Source organism: Cynocephalus volans, chromosome 4 (assembly GCF_027409185.1).
Source record: "Cynocephalus volans isolate mCynVol1 chromosome 4, mCynVol1.pri, whole genome shotgun sequence".
Classification (NCBI taxonomy): domain Eukaryota; kingdom Metazoa; phylum Chordata; class Mammalia; order Dermoptera; family Cynocephalidae; genus Cynocephalus; species Cynocephalus volans.
In genome coordinates this window covers 74,128,692-74,151,587 of record NC_084463.1, presented here as the reverse complement: position 1 = coordinate 74,151,587, position 22,896 = coordinate 74,128,692, and the positions used below count along the sequence as shown (strand labels likewise).

The window sequence follows — 22,896 nt, the reverse complement described above, 5'->3', positions numbered from 1 at the left end:
CTCTAAATGCTAAGAAAATAAAAGAATCCAAAGGATTTCTAAAAATTAGTCTTGTTTCCACGATTTTTATAAAAATCCATTGGTCTATTTCAAAATAAAGACAAACAACTAAATTCTTAAATGATCATCAAGACATTGCCCTCTATGGACAAACACATCACTTTTTTTTAAAGGTAATTCACTTTCATTCCATCAAAAAATAAAAGATCTCTCATCTGGGGTGCTTCACTATGACTTTCATGAAATATTTTTTCGTGTGCCCAATTATTGTTGGAGAAAGGTTTTGAGTTCTTTGAAGATGTCATTTCAAGCTCCGTGCATCCTCCGTCATTGCAGGCAACTGTTCTTTGCATCATGGGAGCTGGAGGGAATATTGGAGTTTTGCTATGTCATTACCTGAAAAAACATATTCCATAAGTTATTGTAAATACCAGATCTTTACATGATCACAGTAAAAGAAATCTGTCTTTCCTGACAGAGTAAATAAAAGACAATATTAAGTAATGAAAGATTTGTACCAGTCATTCTAAATTGTAGAATTATCACTGATCCCATGAACTAATACAGCTAAAAGATACTTTCCCTGTTACTTATTGATTGCCTTAACTGTATTTGTTCCTCAACCATTTTCTAATCATCTTGCTCCCAAAAAGAATCAGAAGTTTCGAGCCTCCTTTGTGTTTTGTAACTGCATTGATTAACAAAGATTCGTGCTGACCCTGCTTCCAGATGGTGGTGGTTACGGGAGGAATATACCTTTGTTAAGTAAAGACACGTGGCTTTGGGACCAGCAATCTTTCACCTAAGCACTGTCTCATTCTGTGGCCCACCGTGTACTTACAAAAGGAATCATTCAATAAAGTCACCTGAGATAATCTTTTGACTGCTGTCTTTTCATAATTAATTTCCCCTAAGTTACTGTTCCTTTCAATATGATTTTCTTGCCACAAAAACAGCCCTGTGTCTGAATATCAAAGGAATAATTTTTGCTCATTAATTCTTTTTACCATACTCTTAAAGATATGAACTTGTTTGTGCATATTTAAATATTTCTTAAATATCTCAGCTGCTAAATCATTATATGCAATTTTGAATGTTTGAACCCTTTATTGGCAATTGTTAAAAACATAAATTCCATGTGTTCCTTAAAATAGGGCATGTTTGATTTTTGAATTGTTGTCATATAAATTGTAAGGCCAAAAACTGGGCCCTTTGACTGAATATGCAAATTTCCCCTTAAACCACCTTGAACTAGGCAGATTTGCAACATTTTAAACTGGCACTTCATCCCTCTTTCAGCAAGCATCCTCTGCAGATTTAATGATCAGGAACATCCTTCTGATGCATGCTGGGAGATATGGCTGCAGGGTACAGACCACAGCAGACAGTGTGTCAGATGAGGCAGAACTTCTTGTTAGGGGTGAGTATGCTAATAGTGCAGTCTGAAGACATGATCACCATAAATTATCATACAAAGGAATTTAAATGCATGGACTTTGAGCACATCAGTACTGTGCATTTTACTTTCAATTTTACAATATATGTCATTTTTGCTTAACCTTTTGCCTTTGAAAAGATTACATGGAAAACTGCTCCTTAGTAACAGACAAAACCTACATTTCCAACTTCAGAGTCCTAAACACCTTTAGTAATAAGTGGTCACTAGGTGTTTAACCAACTTAATGCCAAGCAGAAATTCTAAATAGTTGAACTACTAAGACACTTGGACTACAGAGATAAATTTGTTTATGTGCATATGTGTTTTTCAAATGCAAAGCTGGTAGAATTCCCAGGCATTTTTCTTTTTGTCCACTAACTTCTAAATTCTACTTCTAAAAATGGAAAAACTGCAGAAGTAAGATGGTGACATTTGCAATTGTCAAGTGACAGGGATTTTTTAACAGCCTGAAAATGTCAACACACAGCCTCTTTGTGCAGAAATGACAGTTAAGTGGATTCCAATTATGAGCCAGGTCACCAAATTCTGCAATCCTATGAAGCTACATGTTATTTAGATTAAGCAAATGACTCCAGCACCCACCTCCTAGACTAGAGCGTAGTATTCCCCAGTATGGGAAATGCAGATCCTAATATGCATTATTTTCCTTCCTTTTTTCCTTTTTTTTTCCCTTTCTTCCTTCTTTTCTTTTTTCTTTCTTCCTTGCCTCTTTTCTTTCCTCTTTCTTCCTTCCTGCCTTCCTTTTTTTTTTTTTTTAGTTTTTCATTGAAGTACAGTATACCTACAGACATTTTCACAAATCATAAGTGTACAGGTGCACAACTCAATGAATAATGACAAAGTGAACACTCTGTATTACTAGCATTCAAGGCAAGAACTAGAACATTACCAGAATTCCACTTCTGCCTTTCTCTTCTTAATCTTGCGCAATTGCATGTTGAATGATATGAGTATTATATGCTTAGACCCCTTGTATGTGTCTACAAATAAAAATGTCATCATCTACAGTGAGAAGTTATATTTTAGATTAACTGGTTTTTTACCTATCAGAAGTGTTTTACAATTATACTTATTAAGAATTTATTAATATTATAAAAATCTTAAACAGTAAACATAAGGCACATAGTGAGCTTCATCATCTCTTTGTTTTAGTTGCGTATATCACCAAATGTTTATGGATTTGGGGTAGTGCATCCATCATTGGTTCAAGTAAAATGTTTTAAAAGAAGTGTATGTCTGAGTGTGTGGCAGCTTGTTCAATTTTTGTGTGTCTTTCTGTCTGAAGGCTATTTGATCTTTTCTCCAAATTTATATTAAGAATGTGTATCTGTATTACTTTAAGACACCCACTTTTTAAAGTGCTCATTCTTTCAATACATTCCATTTTATTTAGCTGAAAATTTCCTTTTGTGCCTTCTAAAGTAACACAGGTCATGAAATGCAAACCCTACACTGCAGTCAAATTTATAGAAAATTGCTTTTCTTCTCTCGCTATGATCTGCTTTAGATTATGTGTATTTATTGTATGCACTTGCCTAGTAATTTAGAATGATGCTCCTAAAATTGGAGCTTTCCAAATGAATACCACATTTTAGAGGGTGATAACAAGAAACCAGGTATTTTTACAGGCTATAAGGGGCAAATTTAAGTGGCAAACTAACATTCTGCTTTATAAGTAAAATTAAACTCAACAGGGTTTAGAACATAATTCAGGTTCAGCTTTCATGTTCTGCTCTTTTAGCCTTTGGCTTTATGCCTAGGAGATGGTAAAATGCATAAATTTTGGAATTATACCCAATAGCAATTTCAAACAGGTTGCTATTGTCTGAATATTCATGTAACATTCAGCTCAAGCTTTCACTAGAAATGAGTTTGATCAAGTCGCCAAATTTCTGTTACATATTTGCATTACTTTTCTAAAATTAGTAAAAAGTAGTTTGCCTCTTCTGCCTGGTGGGTCTTAGATAGATTTTTAAAACTGAACTAAGGATTCTGATCCTTCTTGTTTTCTTCTTCTTATGCTCTAAATTAACAGTTTCTGGTAATTAAAGGAATTTTGATGCTTGAATATTTCTGTTTGTAATGTGGGCATGTAAAATAAAATTCAAAATAGTTTTAATCTACCAATCTCTTTTCTCCCATTTCTCCATTCATTGGTTTATAAATTCAGAGTATTCTAATAATGTAGGTCACAAGACCAACACTGAACATTCTAGATTGATCTTTTCTGACAGTGGCTACAATTCTGGCAGCAGAATTCTTTAAGCACAGTTATTTAAGACAATTCTGCCATCCATCTTTTTGTAGAATACCATCATTGCATTGTCTAAACAGTTCACTTTGCTCAATGTCGACCATGAGGAGCACACTTGGGTGGCAAGGAATATGTTCTTGTGATTCTATTTAAGTGGAAATTTAGGAGGAAAAAATCTACATTTTCCTAGATTGATGGAAGCTACATCTTTATTGTCTTCTTTCCCATTAGAGATAGCATATAAAATTCTTTCGTGCATCTTACCAAACTGCATTTCTCATCTGGCTCCACAAGCACACCAAATTGGAGTTCAGGTATGTTACCCCTTGATCTCAACATTGCCTGTTCAGAATCTGAGTATTCCTGATGAGCAATGCTCCTTGCCACTTTCCCCATCCACTATTTTGAGGGCTATCTTTCCAATGAATGCTCGTTTGCACCTTTGTGAATGTCAGTGCTATTATTCACCTCTATTCTACCATTGTCAGCATTCTCCAAAAATTGAATTTTCCATAAATAACCATCTGAAGCATAAAACCACTTGCTCTCACAAATTTAACATTAGTGAATCAGCATTATCAAAGCACCATGCATAATCTGGAGAACCATAATAGAAGCAATGAATATGTAAGAAGAAATTATTTGACTGGAGTATAAAAGAAAACTAAAGCCACACTTAGGCATCTGTACACTGTTTTAGTCACTTCGGTGTGCTGTAACAACAATGGAAAAAGCAAGGCTAGACAATGCTATAGGGAACCTCTTTAAAGACAGATAGAACTCTATTTCCCATGCCGTCTAGGGAAAGGGAGATGAATCAGTAAGAGAGAATCTCACTGAGGGGGATACACAAATTGTAAAGAACTGACACTCCCAAGCAATCTGAAAAGTGTTCAAACACAATATAAAAGACTCCAGAGAAAAGAGTATTAGTTTTTTTGTTATTTTATTTTATTTTATTTTGTGGAAATCAATGTTAGAAATGTTCCCAGAGCAAATATAAGGGTAGGAAACTGTTATGGTCTAAAGAATAAAATGTGCTTAGCTAAGCTCGAGTAACAGGGAGCCAGGGCAGGAGCCCTGTCTATCCTGACCTGAGGCAGAGGAAACAATAGCAAAATCACTTTTTTATACAATGTCTTTATTTGTGTTACTCCTCTTCTTATTGCAAAACAGTAGGTCAAGGAACTCTGGGAACAAAGAAAAATCATTAATCTATTGGTTACTTCTGAATACATAGCCTTTCCCCAAACTTGGACAAAGATTTTCATTGCCTGAATTACAACTTACCAGATGAATGCAAAATGTATTTAATTGAATTTGAGACAAATGAATTCACCTCAGGATGAAACTTACTAGGAGACATCTAATGGCTTTTAACCATCCACCCCCAACCCCCACCCCATCACTTCTTATTCCTAACACAGAGTTCAACCTGTCTTTAAATCTAACTTCCTTTACCTTTCCCATCAATTCAGTTTCACTTATGCTTTACAAGAATAATTTTTTTCCTTGAATATTTTACCTTTAGTCTCTCCCAACCTACTTAGTCACTTTTCACTGCAAAACTAAAACAATTAAAAGTTTGACTGTTTTTTTTTTTTTTTTTTTTTTTTTGTCGTTTTTTCGTGACCGGCACTCAGCCAGTGAGTGCACTGGTCAGTCCTATATAGGATCCGAACCCGCGGCGGGAGCGTTGCCGCGCTCCCAGTGCAGCACTCTACCAAGTGCGCCACGGGCTCGGCCCTAAAAGTTTGACTGTTTTGTCAGTGAAATAAGTCAACAGGTATTTGTTTATAATTTGCCATCCATTTGTTTATTCACCCATTCATTCAGCAACTGCTCTGTATCAGGCACTGAGGTCAGCACTCAGAATGGAAAGGTCTCAGCCCTCTGTGAGGCTCTGCCTCCACTCGTCCTGTAGTACAAGGCACCTTTGGAATTGGGATGAGACATACCAAACATGTCCCCATAGGTAACTTTCAGGCTCAGAGGGAAAACAGTGAGAGACTTGGAAAAAACATAAGCATAGCTATGGGACTAGATACATAATTTGTAGAGCCCAGTGCAAAATGAAAATGCAGTACCCTTTGTTGAAAATTTTTAAGTATTTCTAGACAGTGACAATAAGGTGTTAATTTAAGCAGAGGCAACTTAGAAGCTCAGAACTGCACAAATTGCCCACCCATGAAGCCAGCCTTCATTATGAATAAATTAGGTATTAATCTATAGAAACAAAAGGATGTTAGCAAAAGGAGGGGGAATAAATTACAACAAAGTAGTCTAAAGTTTTCTCATCTATAAAATCAGAATATCAGAGCCTACATCAGAGGTTTTATCATATTTTTACACAAAGAAATCTCTTTTATAATTTTACTCCATTAGTCAGAAGTTTTGAAAGATTTTGTTATTGTGTTGAAGTAATCACTAATTTATATTTTTATTTTAAATCCAACCAAAGCCTCCTATCATCATAATGTAGATGACACTACCAAACTAGAAAATTTAATTTCAGCCAACATCAAAGAGATTTTACTTTTTAGCTAGTTGTGAAGTGTATTTTTTCTCAAATAGTTCAAAATAACCTAAAAATGCCAGTTTCTACCTGGAAACCAATTTAGAAATCTCTGATTAAATACTTTCCAAATCAGTCCAACCTCTAATTATTACTGATTCTCACTAGCTAGAAAGGAAAGTTTGAGAATTTTCTGCCTTTTGCCCTTGGACAGATGCAAGTACTATCGCTTTCCCAAATACAAAGGACAACTAAAGCTTAGTGAAAACCTTGAACATATTTCTAATATATTGTTAATTGACTTGAGAATTAAAGCAGTATTAATGTGCTGTATCTCCCCATCTCTCACTGCACTACCCTTGTGATCCCATGTAGATTCTATATTGATATAAATATCTATTTTTAGCATCTGGCCACTTCTGAAAGTTTTTAAGCTTTAAAATGCACAAGTATATATAACAAAAGTTATATACTTCTCTTCTCTTTGGAAGAGAGTTTGCATAGTTTTCTTTCCCACTATTGATCTAATATGCAAGGAGCTTATTATACTTGGAGACTGCACAAGCTTTCATATCATGGGATAATGACTTGGACTCAAAAGAGTCTCACATGAAAAAGAAAAAAAGCCGGTAGTTATGAATAGCAAATCTGGGTTTGCCAGTATGCTGGTATTTAGAGACCAAAAGACAATGACAAATATTTTCAGTGTAATTTAAATCATAGTTAATACTAATTAATAGCAAATACATTTGCAAAAAAGTAATGTTTTAGAGCAGAATAGAAGTTATTCAATTAATATAACTGTTTCTATAATATTAAAAGAAAACTTTAAGAATAGAGATATAAAATGTTCTCCCGCTTGAAGAAAATCTAATCTCATTTATGCTATGCAATTCTTATTCAAATATCCTGCACCATTAGATCACTAGTATCACTAGTGATTTGATCACTAGTATTATATAAGATTATTTAAATAGCTTATGCCAATGACTTGCTTTTCTAGTTTTGCCTTTTTCTACATAAACTAGTTTGATTGACACCTATAAAATTTCTTTTAGACACAGAACAGCAGTTTAGCTTCTTTTCTCTTATACTTTTCATATGATTGCTTGCTAATCTGTAGAACTCTTTAACAACTGATTAAAATGTAACAATTTTTTTGTCAGTCAGGTGTTTGGATTCTCAGCACCCCTAATTCTTTGGCTCACTTGAAGTAATAATTGACTGAAGTGACCCACCTGGCCAAAATGATTGAAGCAGTTTGCACGCATATACCTATAAACCTGCAAATGAAAAGCAAGCAAACAAATGAATTGTCATTGTCTACAAACAATCAATGAATGGAGACTGAATTTCTTGCATTTTATTCACTCAACAAATATTGAATACTAGATAGAAGCCACACTGTCTTTTAGACACAAATATTTCCGTCCACTGACTGACACTTTCTCAGGTTTTCTGATGGAAGCATTTTGCTATTTGAAACAAATACTCTGACTTTGCTCTTCCATTTGGAGAAAAAATCTAATTATCTGGGTTTATATCATACACATTTTGAGTCACAAATTGTAAGGTGATTATATTCACTCGTATTTTGTCTTACAGACTTAACCTATTTTTCTTACACACTCATTCTAATATAAAAATACTCTCACTTCACATTTATGTAAACTTGTTGAGATAAATTCTTGATGTGTAAGGTCATGTTTTAAAAGGTGATTCCATTCATTGCTTAGTGAGTGCCTACTACATGCCAGGACAGTTCTAGAGTACAAGAGGGCAGAGTGATAAGATTGGACTGGATGTAAATGCTTTCTGATGTCATGGGAAAGACCCAACGACCAAAGCAAGAAAGGGATATGATCAGTTATGCACCTTGAACTTGGCTGCCCCGTGGCTATGAAAAATGAGAAAGAGGAGACAAAGACAAATGCCAGTTGTAATGCTTAATCGAGTGGTCAGTAGGAGGGAGACTATATCCTCTGGTTAGACCAAGACAGCTCCAAGTTATACCTAGAGTGCCAGAGTAGTTACTAACAAGGCCTCTTCACTCTCAAAATTGACCTGGGTTAGATGATAAATTATGTGGTCCTCCTAATGAATAATGACCACATAGTCATTATCATTCACGATCACATTGATGTAATCAGGAAGACACAAAAAGAAAAGTGGACTGGGGTAATGGAATAACATTTAAGTTAAGGTTTTCGAGAGAGAAATATCCAGTTAGCCAATAGGTTTGTGACTAGGGAGCTCAGGAGAGACACACTGGAGTTGATATGTAGATTTGAGCACTAGCAGCATATGAAAGTCAGGTGGGAATGAAATTACAGAGATAGAGTGTGAAGAATAAGGAGGGGGAAATGCTGGGGATGGAATCTTGGGAAACATTAATGTTGAAGAGGAGGAGGAATCTTCAAAAGAGGTTGTGAAGTAGCTGCCAGAGACAGAGCTACTAGGAGGAAACCCAAGTATATCAAGTCATAGGGACAAAGAGAGAAGAGAACTTCAGGAAGGAGAAAGTGGGCAACAGTGTCAAAAGCATGTAAAGTAAGAACCAATATGCACCACTGGATTGAGCTGCTAGGAAGTAATTGATGACTTTTGCAAGGGCAAGTTCAGTGGAATAATGGGTGTGATAACCAAATTATGGAAGGCAGAGAAAGGCATGCAATACTGTATGAAAGGCAGTGCAGAATCAAGAAAATCAGAGGCTTTTAAGACGGACAGACCAAGTCACATCCCCACAAGTTCATACTAGTTGTGTGACTTTTGCCAGGTTTTTAAACTTTAACCTTGCTCACTCTTTATTTGTTCATTTACTACTTATTCATCAAGCATTTATAGAGCACATAATATGTGGCAGGCACTGTGTCAAGAAGTAGCTAATCGTGAACAACTCATGTTATGGAGGAACATGACTTTTTACTCTATAATGTGAAGAGTGCTGTTACAGATGTATGAGCAGCATGTTTTGCTCTGTGATCATGAGCTTCATGAATAACAATAAAAGTGCTAACATTTATTAAGCTTTTCCTATATGCCAGGCACTGTGCTAAAGGCTCCAAATAAATTATTTTGCTTTATCAATTTAGCATATCATACAAAAACTATATGAGACAGGTATGATTTCTAGTTCCAGTTTGCGGATAAGGAAACTAAGGCACAGAGAGATTTAGGAACTTGCTGAATGTCACCCTACAGGTGGAAGAATAGTGAGTAGAGTCCAGGTAGACTGGACTTCAAAGCCAGTATTTTTAGTAGCTAGACTGCCTTCCACTGTCAATTGCCAGATTGTTTCCATTTCATTCATCATTGCATCCCCTAGACCCACTTATTTCCTGACATATTATAGTTCCTGAAAAATATTAATAAATATTTGTAGAAGGAAAAAAAAAGGGAAGAAAGGGTAAGAGGGAGAAAGAGGCAGTAGGGGAGAGAGGGAGGGAAAAAGGAAGGAATGCTGTAAGAAACAAGAGAGTGGAAAACAAGAGAGTGAAAGGCTTTGCCTAAGAGTCAGAGAATTTTTATCAAAGAGATGATATACCATCTGAATCTTAAAAGACATGTAGCCATTTGCTAAGACAAGAAAGAGAACAGAGGACACTCTATATCAGCTTGCAAATACAGCACTTTTTCATTCCCATCTAACTCTAAGGATAAGCTTCACGTTCCCTAATCCTCTAAAGTACCTCATCTTTGACTGCATGACCACGAGACATTATTGGTCACCACCTTCTATTTTATATCTTGGTGTGAATGACCACTAACCTTATGACAAGTTTGAACATTCTTTGACTGTCGTGTCTTGCTAATCATCTAAAATATCAAATTCTAATGACTATTTTCTTAGGACATCTTGTAAGATTTCTTATCTAGATCCCCTAGGTATTGACAAAAAGGAATCACTTCTGGACAAAAATGTCACCAGGAATATTAAGCACAAATAAATAGTAGACTTCTTTATGCATGATCTCTTCTCATTCTCTCATTTTAAACTTTCTTATACTTGGCACAATTATGAGGCAAGGACAAAATGCTTAGGTGCTTGTAAAAGTTTCTGGCCTTCATTCCAATTACTGCATTTATTTCAACCCTTTTGTATTTGTTTTCTGCCTACTTATGGGTAAATTATACCAAAAGTCATGAAAACAAAACAAGACAACATGGCCTTTAATATTAAGAATGGACTTAAACTCACCAATATTATTTAGGCAAAGTATTAGAAGTACATTTTATCTGTTCATTTGTTTGTTTGAATTATTTGGAAAAAATCCCATTTACTCACTTTTTAAATACTCTGTATAGATACAGTCTAATTCAACTGCAAATCTCATCTAAATTCTCACCGTTTTTTTTTCCTGAATACACTCTGTTTCCTGTGACTATCACCTAGATCATTTTAGCATGTCTTTTGAGTACTGAGTAGTAATCTGTTCTCACATGAAGCCTGGACTATATAGTTTTGTAGGGCATATACATACTGTATGGTCCATTTTCAGTAACCCAAATGTGGTCAACAGCCCTCCAAATACAAGTTCTGCTGAATATCAACCCAATAACCAATAACATCTTCAAAGAAGACGAAAGAAAATTCGTAAGTTTACTTTAGTCTCTATTCCAAAATCTTGTCTTACTTTAGCCAGTGTTCCAAAATACTAAATTCTTAATTGTTTCTTTTGATTTTGTATAACACCATATACCGTGTAGTCTGGTCTCTGAATGATTCTTCACTGAACAATGCAAAATCCATGAAGATTGAACAGAGAAATGACTAACGTTGATTGGAAGAAACCTGTTGACTTTTACTGCAGATTGTATTTTGTCCTCCCAAACACCTGGCAAAGGTAATGTCTTTGTTTCTCTCAGTACTCCTTAATTGAAATTACAAAGACAATTAGCTCTCTAATGAGTTAGAGCAAGTGAGGTGAAAGAGTAGGGAAAAAACAGAACACAATATGATGTCTGTTAATGCCAAAGGAAAAAAAGTGACTTGCTCTTGGTAAAAAATTTTTCAAATAAATGTCTCTCTTTTTTCATTTTTCAAAACTCAAATGTATATGCATTATTGTTTAGCACATGTAGGGAAATTCTAATTTGATAAATTACATGTATTGAGTACATGGGTCTATATACTATTGATTTAATATATCAGTGGATTTTTACCTTTGGAAACTTATAGATCTGCCAAGGTACCTAAAAACAGAGAGAAAAAGGGGAAAGGAAAGTTTCTAGCTTTAGGGAAAAAAAATCATTAAAATATGAAACAATCTCTGTAAGATTCAGAGTGGATAGGCATTGCAAAAATGAGTTATAAAAATGTTATATATTGGAGTGAGAAAGTAAAAGTGCATAAATTCAAGGTGAGCAAAAACTAGTAGAGAAAAGATCTGCTGTAATTGTGTTGCATTTGAAAAAGTAAGGTCTTGGGGCTACCAGAGGATTTAGTACTGGACCTACCTCATAGCTTGTACTCAGTAAATGTTAGTTGAATCTCAATAGCTTAATTTTAAAATGACTGATAGTTTAAAATGCCTGTGACATTCTAGTATAGCATTAGAAAAACAACCCAGGCCAGGATTTTATCTCATTCTGGCCCCAACTGGATAACCATAGGCAAGTCATTTTACCTCTTTAGGACTTAGTCTTCTCATTTGTAAAAACCAAATTAAAAAAGGGGGGAAGACATAATAATATTTGATTTGCTGGTTAAAATAAGAGAGTGAAATGAGATTTCAAATGGGAGAATGCTTCCCAGTAAATGGCGAATATTGTTGATATTCTTAACTCTAGGAAGAATTTCCAGCTCCCTTATCTTTAAGATGAAGGAGCTGAACCATTTTTCTTCATGGTATGTGTTGGCAGAAAAACAGTCTATACCCACTAGGTGATTCTAGCTTACTATTCGTTGATTAAAATATCCAATAATATTCTGATTGTTTTGTCCATCTTGTCCAATTACAATTTATTACTACATTCCAAAGGTGATTGAGATCACTTTGACTGCCTCTCCTTCCTCACGGTCAAGTTGACATGTTGATAGGTGTGGCATAATTGTGTTCTCTGCCAATTTACTCTCATTAGGACAAACTATGAAGCACCATCAGGGCCATATCAGTACATTCAGTTAACTGAGCCCATGAAATCTTGCATCAGTTTTCTGAAGTGGGCTGTACATACTAGGTATTTATATCACTGAAAATTCCATTGTGATGACATCCATCCCTGAGCAAAATGCAATGGTGATAGCACAATAAGACACAGTGTGCAAGGGAACTTCCCATATGTGAAAAAAACACTGAAGTGCTTCGAGTACAGTTACACAAAACCACCAAGAAGATATGATTGAGTAAAAAAAAAAAAGTTAAGTATGTAAATTATATCTCATTCCAGGTTAGATACGTAAACCAGGCTATAATATAGAGGTCATAGCTCTAAGATTACTACTTGATTATCAATAAACACATCACTATCTGTATATAATAGTCATCAGTTTGATAGCATATAAAATGAGCAACAAATATGTATTATGAAATTGAGTTAAATCACGGTATTTGACATTTTAAATTCTATGGACGTTTACATAGGACTTTATCATACCTTCACTTTAGTTGTCAATGAGCCATGAAAAAAAAGCCTTTCTGATCATCATCAAGGATGCTAAAAGTTTTGGAAGTAGTTGCGAAATAGAATAATTACATGAAATACTTACATTTAAAAAAAATAGAACCAAATGTCACACTGTGAATGACTCAAGTTCTCTGGAATTATGTCTTAAATTTTAGAACATTCTAGGTAAAAAAAATACAAAATTTCAAAGAAAGGAATTTTTTTGCAAACCACACAAGTTAATCATCTATAGCAAAGTGTCAGCATTCTCATTTGTCAGCATTCTGATTTGGTTAATTTAAGTGTTCATTAATCACAGAAAACTATGGCATAAAACAAGTCTGTTGGAATTGCATGTTTTCTTCAGGAGGTTATTTGTTCATGTAATTATTTCTTTCATCCCAACCCAAGGAATAGAACTGTTATTAGTAAACTTCATTTGAAATACCTAATTACTGTCGCAAAGAAAGTTTATCACCTGATCTGTACGTATCAGTAAATCAAAGCTCACAAATTTGTCTCAGAACCTCAGTTCACAGAATGCTAAGTCAAGCTAATAAGCACTATCGATCACACTCCACTGAACAAGATAGTCTGCATTACAGACACTCTTCCCGTAATCCATCCGTTGTATGGAACATCTGTTACAAATTATCCAACCTCCAGGACTGCTCTATTTAAGTGCTTCTGCAAGAGCCCACTGTCTTCATTTCTCCAAATGAGTAAGATTGGTGGCATTGGTATTATAACAAGTTTACTGTCACCATGTGACAGCAGTCATATTTCAGTCTGTGCTGAGCTCTAATGGCATCTCACATAATGATAAACATTCTTCCTACAGTTGTATAGCAAAAATCCTCAGAGTATAAGACAGCAGTCATCAAGGAACCACTAAGAGTTCTTTCTCTGTTATCTCTCAGTCACTGCCCAATAAGTTAAGCACTTAGGTAGTAATATTCAGTCTTTTTTTAAGTCCTTAAGGGACTATTGATTTGCTCAGTTAGTTAAACTATGAAGTTAATGACCACAGATACACGTTTGTCAACTTTTGCTTATTTTCATGAACATGGAATGTACCTGTAGTCTCAGATAGGTATCTTGTAGAAAATGTTGCTGGTTTCCAGAAAAAATCATGAAAGCAAATCTATAAATGAGAACAAGTGCAAATTTATACTTAGGGGGAAAAAAATTAAAGAAAATGCCCTACTTACAGTTTAGTCCCCAGTATTGTCAAGGATACACCTGTCTTAAAGAAAATGGCTTTATAAATGTGTTGCCCTAGTGTTTCATCAGAAATAATAATTCCAAATGCATTTTATATTATGTTTGTGACAAGTCACAAGGATATCTAAAAGATATTCATAAATGAATAGTAAGACTGAACAAATATAAAAGTACACATAGCCACACATTATTTTTGTATCTTCATCTGCATTGCAGAACTGTGATGAGTCAAACACAATAAACCCAATATTGGATTTATAGAAAGCTTTGCAGAAACATGGTACCTTGCATATTTTAGCACCACATATGGTATTTTCCTACAGAATTTCTTTAACTCATCTATCCACAGAATTTATGTAATACTAGCTTATAGATGGATATTTACAATTGGATATTTATAATAGATGGATATTTATATAGATGGATATTTATAATTATTTTTGCCAGTTTGTACAACAGACCCTCAAATATCTATTTTTCATTTCAGAAAGATCACCTTCGATGGATGGACATCATTACTTTTATACAGGAATGTATAAAGTGTACAACTTCAACTTATATAAAACTACATAAAATATTCATGCCTACTTTACTGCCTGAAACTGTTGGTTAATTTACCTTTTCCCTGAAGTTTGTGATAATTGACCAAGAAGTGCTTGTACTTTTCTAAAGATGAACACAAAAATTATTTAAATAAACATTTAAAACATAGTGCTCTGGAGAGTCTTACTTTGGCGATTAATGCTTTAGCCAAAAATGGCCTGAGTTGTAGCTCACGACTTACTAGTTGTCTGAACCAACCACATAGCTCCACACAAACTGAAGGAGCCGGAGTTCAGTCTTTTAATGACAACCACATATTCATAAATTATGCTTATCAGGATAAGTGTCTTTAAGTTCTGGTTTTTATTAGTTTGTCTTGGTGGCTGGCCAGTACAAGGAACTTCCAATTTTATAAGACTCGTGTGGGGAAATGGTGGTGCCATTTTTGTTTTTGCTTACAAGGCAAGTAAAAGAATCATGCTCTAAGTAAGACTGCAAGAGATTCGTATGCAAAGGATCCTGAAACCACACTGACACATCTACTCAGCAACCACACTGCAATATAATTACCTTGGAAAAGGGATTTACTGATTTATCGCAATTTGCACTTGTTACCAAACATTCTTGAAAAGAAAAATACCCATGTGTTTTTAATGAGTTAAATAGATTGTCCCCCAAACCTTCCTACAGCCTCTGAGGGCTTCCACTGAATTTTTGCTATATAGTTTTCAAGGCTTCATTCCTTTGATTTTTCTCATATGTTATCCAATGGCTTCTGATTTCACACTCGGAATGAAATCCAAATTCTTTATCATTACCTTCAATTCCCTCGATTGTCTGGCACCTGCTTATCTTTCCATCATTATCAGCCTCCTCTCTCCTCTTCCTTTGCTATGCTCCAACTCCACCAGAATTCTTTCTGTTTCCCAAACATGTCATACTTACTAACACTCAAGAATTTTGCCATTGGTGATTTCTGCCGGGAGAACTCTTGCCCGTAATATTCATGTGGTTGGCTCTTTCCTTCCTGTCATTTACTTCTCAGCTCTCTACCTAATGTTGCCTACCTCTCCTCCACCCTATTTTCCCCCAGTTTATTTTCTTCGTTGCATTTATTACCATCTGAAATAATCTCATTCATTTGTTTATTGACTTTCTTCTCCACCCTAGAGTGTAAAACTCGAAAGGGCAGGAACTTTCCTTGTCTTGTTTACTGCCTTATCCCCAGAGTTCAGCACAAAGTAAATGTTTCCTCAGTATTGTTGAGCAAATTATTAAATGTACAAATGAATGAATATGTAATCCTTTTCCCAAAGAGACTAATTAAATTTTTAAAAATCAGGTAAATGGAGAAGCATAGACAGAGTATCGAGTGGTAATTGAATAAACAGTAATCATAGGCACTTAAAGAAAATATATGTGCTGCCACGTCCTATAACGGGTCAATAAGGCAAAGAGACGATACACTTGAAATGGAAGGACAAAGTATTTGGAAAACGTGGTGAGAAAAGGTTTCCAAGACTTTTCTTTGAAGCTTGCCGCTCCCATCTCTATAAGTCCCTCAGGGTTTTATCATGGCTATCTCCCACCTTCCTCTCCACTCTCTTCTTTGTAACACACACACATACTCATTCACACAAGTATTAATCTAAATATTAAAAATTTAGATGCAAAGAGCAAAGAATGATTCATATGCTGGATTCTGGCTACAGACAGTATATGGGAAAGAAATTGGGAGCGCTAAAGAAAAGGCTTATGTACTCACTAAGATTTTACATCTAAGAGGGGAGTGACTGTACTATCAGTTGATATACCAGCCAACGGAGGATCCAGCACCTTTATACTCTTTCCCTATTTACATGTATAAGGGCCCTCCCTAACTTGTAGTCTGGAAGCCCTGCTATGTATATACTGATCTCAAATTTGGGACTTGAAATCTCTGATCCACTGTCTCAACTTTTTCTTCAAGGACCCAGATTAATTTCCTCTTTCTACTTTCTCGTGTACAATCTTGGTCTTACCCTGAGGCTGGCTCCCATGTAATCATAGGCTGACTGCCAGGAATAATCGAGTCTAAATGCTTTGTTGTTCACATGTAACAGAAGAACAGCATATCTCTCCCAAACATGGTGCAAACGTCCGTCCCTTCATCTGGTTATATCAGTTTAGATTATGAGATTGCTCCTGAACCAGCACCTATCAGAAGAAAATTGCCATGATCTAAGGCTTAGACCTAGCTTCCTGAATTAATCACTAACAAAGGCAGATGAGATTGCCAAGACTGACATAGACTAACCAGGGCCACCAGTATAGTGGCGGGGAGGAAAAGGGCTTACTTCCCTACACCACATTGGGACAGGTGAAGTAAATATTAAGGAGTCAACCATAAAGTCAATTTCATCTCTAACCTCTAAATTCATTCTCAGTCAATAAAAAAAATCATTTGCCTCTGCTTATAATTTTTAATTTCCTGAAATCTAGATATTCTATTGATGCCGAATTATGTAAAGTAGTATTATGTAGTGATGAATAGAATAGAGCTAAAACTCAGATATATACTCAAATAAGAATTATAATCAAACCCCAGCCCCACTTTAGGAATGTGTGTGACATTACTTTGGGTGAGTTACCTGAACTTTCTGAGACTCAGTTCGCTATTTTTGAAAAGGGGATGTCAATACAAATTCACTGTAAAGATTAGACAGAAAGTATATAACATTTTGCACAATGCTTTCTACCTGATAAGTGGGCATTAAATCATTATCATTTCAGCATTATATTTTTTTAATTTTCCACTATAAGTTTCATAGGACTATTGAATCTGATGTTGATAATACATCTGTATCCCTTTGATAGTACATTTGTATTCTTTTTCAAATCAGTTTCATATCTTTTCTCATCTATTTTGATAAAATCAAATGTGGTACATGTGTTCATATATTCATTGGTAAAAAATGAAGTATTATGAGATTAAGTGATTTTGTCAAAGTTACAGACTAGTGAGAGGTCCAACCAGTAGTGGTATAGCAATTTACCACTTACCAAGTACTTTTTCATACATTACCCTATATAAACCTCACACTAATGATATAAGATTGATATTATCATCCTCTTTATAAAATGTAAGAAAACTGAAACAATGAGATTTAGAAATTTTTTCAAGGCCCCAAAGTTTTTACATGAAAGAATCAGGACTGGGATAAAACTCTCCTAACTCTTTGTAAAATCTCTTTTCTATAGATTATTTTCTCTTGACATATAGGGTGTATAAAAATTTCCTAGTTATCTTGTACAAAATACAGCTTCAGGAGCTTTTCTCATAGAAATTGAAATACAATAGCTCTTGGATACAGCTCAGAAAATCTACATTCTTTTTATAAACAAGATAGAAATTGTGTTACTCATTAAAGTTCGAAATACACTAATAGCCTGTTCTTTGTTTAGAAACACACCAAAGACAGGTGGATATCTAATTAGTAGCATTTAACAAAGATGAGAAGGCAACATAATGAAAATCCTATTTTTAATATATATTTGGAGTCTTTTTTTCAGAATAGTGCTGTGATTTTGTAAAAATGTATTACTCTCATATTTTGATTGATCAAAAGTGAAAATGTGTACAAAAATTAAGTCAACAGCTCTACTAACCTGTTAAACTAATAAAAATTATTAATTCGATAATTTATTACTACTCTATCTTGTAACACACTATGTGCCAAGCAAGCCCTGTAGTAGGAGAGTAATCAGTGAAGTCTCTTCCAAGAGAGTGAAGCTTGAGCACAGATTCAAAATTTAAAGCCTAAACAGGTATTAAACAGGCAAAGTGAGGAGGGACAAGAATTTCATGCTGAGACCAAGTTATATAGATGATAGATAGATTAGATAGATAGATAGATAGATAGATAGATAGATAGATAGATAGATAGATAGATAGATAGATAGATAGATAGATAGATAGATAGATAGATAGATCGATCGATCGATCGATAGATAGATAGATAGATAGATAGATAGATAGATGATAGACAGACAGATAGATAGACAGGCAGACAGACAGATGGATAGATACAGTAAGCTTTACCAAATTAATTGAAAAGAAAATTGCTTTTGAAAAAAAATAATTAGAACTATTTATTTCTCATTTCCATTCTTGACTATTCTTGGTAAAAAAGTTGGTTATTCTGGGGATTGAAAATAGTAGAAAAGGGTCACTTAGGTTAATAAACAGTAAACAAATCTAGGGAAGACTTTGGCTTCCTTAGGGACTTAATGATGTGAAGAAAGTGTCTGAGAAGTTAAGAAGAAAGATGTAATACTATATGATGTTGGACTTTGTCAGCCCAGTAAGTCAAGAGTATATCAAGAGACATTTTCCTGTGTAAAATTAAATATACTATCAATAATAATACTTCTTAAATAAAGGTATACCATAATTCCTCATAATTCTATTCTAAAGGTGAAAACTTCAGCAACCAGTTATGAATAGGTATTAATAGGTATTAACCTGTAGGGCACTACAGAAAATCAACATATTATTGACTAAATATTACTTTCTATTGAAATGTTTTATCATTATTTATATATGGCCCTTTCAATTGAGTCTGCACTAAGTGGTCCTTTGTACTGGATGGCTCATTGTAGATGAGTAAACTACATGATAAAAAGTCAAAGGTACTCATCATGGTCTGAGTTATTGAGTTTGTTTCTCTGAATTAATCTAATATTCCTCCTCTTCACTTGGTATTAGAAAGATGTGTTTAGGACTTTGCTTCCATGATTTACTGAGATGCCTGCTTCCCTTTATCTGCTGTATATTCCTGCATGTGTTTAGAATTAAGAGGTGTCTGTCTTCAAGCAGTACTTACAGGCTTAAAAGCAGAATGGATTTAGGATAGCATAGAAGATTTGTATCAAATTTTTCACTTTATTTTTAAACAATTTAAAACAAAGACCTGTTTAATCTTTTGAATCCCAACAAGTTTAATTTTTTACTTTAAACTCCTGTGTGAGAAAAACAGCAGGAAAATTCTTAAAATCAAATAAAAATTAAAACAAACTGAATAGATTTATATTGTAAAAAAATAATGAATAACAATAGGAGTATTTGTTGAAGGGTTATTTTTTGTAAGTCTCAGAATCAGGCAGAGAATGTAATGTTATCTAGGTGAGAAAAGCCAGAAAGGTTGCTTGGCTTATGGATTCAGTCTCAGCATTAGGAGATGTTCTTAAGAAGTATTCCTCATGAAGGGTGAGACAGTCGCACACAAGAACTCTGAACCTGGCATCACTAGTTGTTTCCTACAAGGAGAATGGGACATAATTTTACAGGAAGTCAGTGTACAACTTCCTGTTTATTAGCACATTAATTTGTCATAATTTGACAATTAATTTGACAATTTGTCAGCACTAAAGCTTATACCCTCTTCAAATGTTTTACATCACCCCCAAAGCAGGAAGAACTTTTGAACTCTTTTTTGAGGAGGAATTTCTCTGTCTCAAGTATTATTTCCTCATCTGAAAAATAACAGGGTTGAACTAGATGACTCCAATTAATTTAAAAATTCCAAGACATTGTAACACTGCTAAACTAGAATATGAAGACATAGGTCTTGTCTCATGTCACCAGTATAATAATAACAGTTTTAAAGGTTGTGAGGAGATATATATTTTATGCATTTTTTAGCTTTAAAAGTCAATGGCTCCTCAAAAGAAGAAAATTTCTCACTGAACATTAGGTCAATGGAATGAGTCAATCTGATAGCACTCCGGGGGTCCCTTGATTGAGGATGGACTGAATCCATGAGAACATGGCTTCTGCTCAGGGCTTTGTGGTTTGCCAATTGCTCGGCAGTCTTCACCATGAAGAAATAAACAGACTGTGTCCATTTTTCTAAATTGTCTAGTTTTAAATAAAATATTTGTTTCAGTGATCCAATATAATACCACTGTCCCTGGGAAAAAAACTTTCCGGATTACTGCCCATCTGACACTGAATCATTACTGCTAAGTATAAAAATTTAATGAGATTTCTACTAAATGAGTGGCATCTGTGTGACATCCAGACACTAGCTACTGTCACACATTTGTCGTTACTGAGACATTTGTCTCTTATTAATGTATTTTCAAAGAGGTTTTGTGTAAATTAGTTGCAAAACTCTTTTAAGAGAACTTTTACTCCCTGATTTTTTTCTTAAAAAGTCAAAAGGTAGCAAAAATAGGACCATTATTAACAGATCTTAAAAACAAAGATATTGACTATATTAATATGTTAATGTAGTTCACTCTTAAATATATATAGGAAGTTAATTACAGCCGGCATTCAGTATGGAATGTCTAAAAACATTTTTTCCATAAATAAAGCATTGATAAGCCAATAATATAAATAATTATAACAGTATATCGTGTGTTCACTTTTATGATGGTTGAAAATTGTGTTTAATCTCTCTCAAAAAGTAAATCACACAACCAGTTTTTTAGAATATCTTTATAATAATATATTCACAAGAAATCTTTTAGATTTGCAAGGATTTAGAGAAATTATCTGTCCATAGACCATCAAGTCTAAGTTTCTAATAATGATGAGCCTTATTATTAAATCATATGGAAAGTTTATTTTCTTTATTCATAGAGCTATTCTGTCATTTTGATTGCCACTGGAAACTTGACTGAAAAAAAGTGTTAACTCAAGTGTATTTTGATTTAACATAAAAAGGGGCTATAGCATAGGATTTTTGTCTCATATAATTATCATATTTTAAAAAGCTTTTACTTGGTAATTGTTGTACACCATTCCCAAACTCAAAGCATAAGTCCTTATGTCCTTGTTTCCTTTTTTCATTCTTCCTGCTTTCTTCCTCTTTCTTCCTTTCATTTTTTCTTCTACAAATATTTATTGAGGGCCTAATATATGCCAAATACTATGTTGAATATTCATACAAATGGAAATCACAGAAAAATGATGATAGTCAATGTAACAAGCTGTATAATGAGATAGGAGATGTACTCCCAAAGCACATGAACATAACATTATCACTGCTTGGCTTTTTTTTTTTTTTTTTTTTTTTTTTTTGTAAAAGATCTGTCTTTGCCACTGGATTTTAACACATTGAAGGCTGGAACCCTGTCTCGTCCGTCCAAAAACAGTTCCTCTCACCCACTTCCCACGTCCAAGCATGGTGCTTTATACATGCTAGGCACTCAGTAAATTTTTAATTGAACAGAATATACTTAGGATAGCACAAAATATATCACAATATGAAGATTTTCTCTAAAATAATAAATTTTAAAAATTATTTTAGAAGTAATGCATACTTATTGTACTGATTTGGAAAATCCAAACAAGTATAAAGAATAAAATTTAAATTACTTATGTCCTCACCTCCAAACAATAACCCTCATTACACTTTAATGTATTTCTTTCCAGACTTTTTCTTCATATATTTGGCAAATTACTTACTATTGATACACTTATATTTACATACATTTTTGCATTTCACCTGATTCACTTTGAATATTGTGAACATTTCCCGTGTCATTAAATAGCCTTCAATATTAGGCAATTTAATAGCTGCCTAATATTTCATCTTAAGAATTTATAATTTAAACATTACATGATTATCAAACAATTAGTTGATTATAGTGGTTTGTAATTATAAATAAAAGCCACAATCATTATCCTGGATACATAAATCTTTGTTCCTGTCACTGATTATTTTGCTGAGGGCCATATTTGGGCAAATAGACACATATAGAGAAAAGTACTTGGGAATTTATTAATTAGGTCATAAATTCCATTTATCTGTTCCAGCTGAAATTAAAAATATATATATTTAGAGTAAAAATTACCTATTATTAAAGAAATATATCTTTCTTTAAGGGGGATAATTTAAACATTTTCATAGACCTTTGATACCCAAAAAGGCAAATTATTTTTATTTGTTAACAAAAAGTGTCTCTACTCAGACCTTGCACATAGGTGGTTTTTAATAAATGCTTTTTGAAGAGGTAAATAAATACAATGAATGAAAAGGAACAGAATAGATGGAAAAAATACAGAAGAGCTTAATAAATGAATTTGGGGCAATTATTCTTATGTGAACATGTTATCTAAATTTCAAGTCATTTTTTATAGTATTTGAGGATCCTCCTGACAGAGTTTCCTATTTAAAAACAAACTCTCAAAACAAACTATTTTGAAGTCTGTTCCAATGAGCCATCGCCATCCCATAACTTAGTAGATTAAAACATCAAACTGTTTATTTATCTCTTGGTTTTGGCAGCTGACAGGCACAG

The 22,896-nt window shown here is 34.1% G+C and overlaps 1 protein-coding gene across 1 annotated transcript in view; it reads left to right on the top strand.

Annotated features, from left to right (window-relative positions):
* CNTN5 (contactin 5) overlaps positions 1-22,896 on the top strand; it is a 473,778-nt gene that overhangs the window by 376,203 nt on the left and 74,679 nt on the right. Inside the window, exon 14 of the mRNA XM_063094835.1 lies at positions 1,300-1,420. Within this exon, the coding sequence (XP_062950905.1) occupies positions 1,300-1,420 (121 nt within the window). The remainder of the gene's footprint in view (positions 1-1,299; positions 1,421-22,896) is intronic.